Below are 1,909 nucleotides of genomic sequence, written 5' to 3' on the forward strand. Positions count from 1 at the left end.
ACTAAGCTGTGGGACGGGACTCCATGAAAGTCACGAACCATCCAGTTGGTATCGAGACTCAAACTGGGAATATTTGGCTCTTTGTTAGAACCTCGTCGTTCTTTGGTTTGTTGAGCTTTACAGGTTCGATTGAATCTGGGGGGGAGGGGTCACTAACTGCCAGCCTCATCCTTCCTGTCTCTGCTTCCTCTCAGCCTAAGCTGGAGGAGAACAAGGAGCTGCTTGAGCTGAAGAGGAGCAGGATCACCAAGCTAAAGGAGACAAAGGAGGCTCTGACGTCAGAATTTAAGGCCTCCCTGGGCGAGGCTCACCTCTTCCGAGATTTCCTGATCTCAGTCTTCAGAAAGAAGGTCCAAAAAGAGGAGGAGAAGGAGGGAGATGAAGGAGGTGGGAAGGAGCAAATCCTTTGGGATTCCTTTTGATCAGGAGTCCTTTCTAACCTTGGTTTCCTTGTAGAAGAAGAAAATGACTCTGATGACGATAGTGACTGGGGTGATTATGGCGATGATGATGATGATGATGACGATGACAGCGACTCTGTGGATGACGGCCTTTGTCCTAAAGGTCAGCAGGTGAAATCTTCCAGACTTTTTCAACTCTTTTGAAGGAAGCTGCATCCTCCTCCCTCTGTTCCTCAGGCTGCAATCTGCAGCTGTTTGAAAACACGCTGCAACTGCGTCAGCGCCTCCTGGACGTGAAGCAGCAGCTGGCAGAGGAGGAAAGGGCCGCTGCTGCTCTGAAGAAGGAGACCAACCTTCTAATGCGGACGGTCAGTCCTCAGTGTTTGCAGCTGTGACCCTTTGCTGATTGTCTCCCTCACGTCCCGCCGTTCGTTTGGGCTTTTTCCTACCGATACTTACAGGCCAGTGAGATAAAGAGGCAACGGCAGGAGGGGGCAGACAGACTGGAGTTACTCGGCAACGAGAAGAAGCAGAAAATCAAAGACCTGGATATGATGGTTCCTTTAAAACTGAAACAGGTGAGCGTCCAGAATGGATGAATGAACATGAGCTGTTTTCAGATGTTTTTATCATCCTTCCTTTGACAGCAGAACCTGTCCACACTGATGCCTGATCTAAAAAATTCTGCTATGTTTATAGTTTGCTGCGGCTTTAAAGCTCAGCTCTGAAAGGCTGCACCCTCCCACAGCATGATGCTGCAACCACCATGCTTCATTTTGACAAGCATGCAGAGTTTGTCAAAGGAGGCCAGAGGTCCTGCTACTTCTAGATGTTTCCCTTTTTTTCTACATGCATGGAGTCGATCTCTACAGAGCAGGGATGCAGGATATAATCGGCCCCTATCGGTATCGGAAATCTAAATCTTAAATCAACATTAATTGAGACATTTCTAAAATTAAGTCATAAACAATATGCAGCCCTGAACTGGCCTATCCATTTTGGGTACTGAGGCTTTTAATGGGATTGGGTCTGTATTTTCTGAATGTTTAGATACTGTATATGAGATGATAAAACTGAATAGATTTTGTGCCCACATTGCCAAAATGTACTTCCTTTGTTAATGTGTCATTGATCCAAAAAAAGAAAAAAATACTGGGCCCATTGCCCACTAGATGAAGGGCCAGTATGAGTCAAGGCATCTGCGATCCAGGACAGGCTTATCAGTACACAGACCGCGGCTCTGTTCGAAAACCTGGGCTGCATCCTCCAAGGACGCGGTCTACCTAGACTGGATCCTTCGAAGTCTTTGAAAATAAGGAGACCGGAAAAGTTTTGGCTGTAAATTCGACCAGGTCTACCCTTCGGCGGGTTTTACCGCCGTATGCTCTGTTGCTTAGCAACCGTGAACGTTGACACACAAAGCAGGAAAAGAATGAATACAGAAGTTTTCAAAACTGTTTATTTATTTCTTTTTTTGTGAAGTGACAAAGACTACACTCACAAGAATA

At 46.3% G+C, this 1,909-nt stretch overlaps 1 protein-coding gene across 1 annotated transcript in view; it reads left to right on the top strand.

The window, feature by feature from the left end:
• Positions 1–1,909, top strand: part of cfap44 (cilia and flagella associated protein 44) — a 47,528-nt gene that overhangs the window by 38,522 nt on the left and 7,097 nt on the right. The window contains exons 23-26 of the mRNA XM_015391079.1: positions 195–387; positions 457–564; positions 639–769; positions 863–979. Coding sequence (XP_015246565.1) covers positions 195–387; positions 457–564; positions 639–769; positions 863–979 — 549 coding nt within the window. The remainder of the gene's footprint in view (positions 1–194; positions 388–456; positions 565–638; positions 770–862; positions 980–1,909) is intronic.

The sequence above is a fragment of the Cyprinodon variegatus genome, unplaced genomic scaffold (genome assembly GCF_000732505.1).
Source record: "Cyprinodon variegatus isolate N-32 unplaced genomic scaffold, C_variegatus-1.0 Scaffold524, whole genome shotgun sequence".
NCBI classification, from domain to species: Eukaryota; Metazoa; Chordata; class Actinopteri; order Cyprinodontiformes; family Cyprinodontidae; genus Cyprinodon; species Cyprinodon variegatus.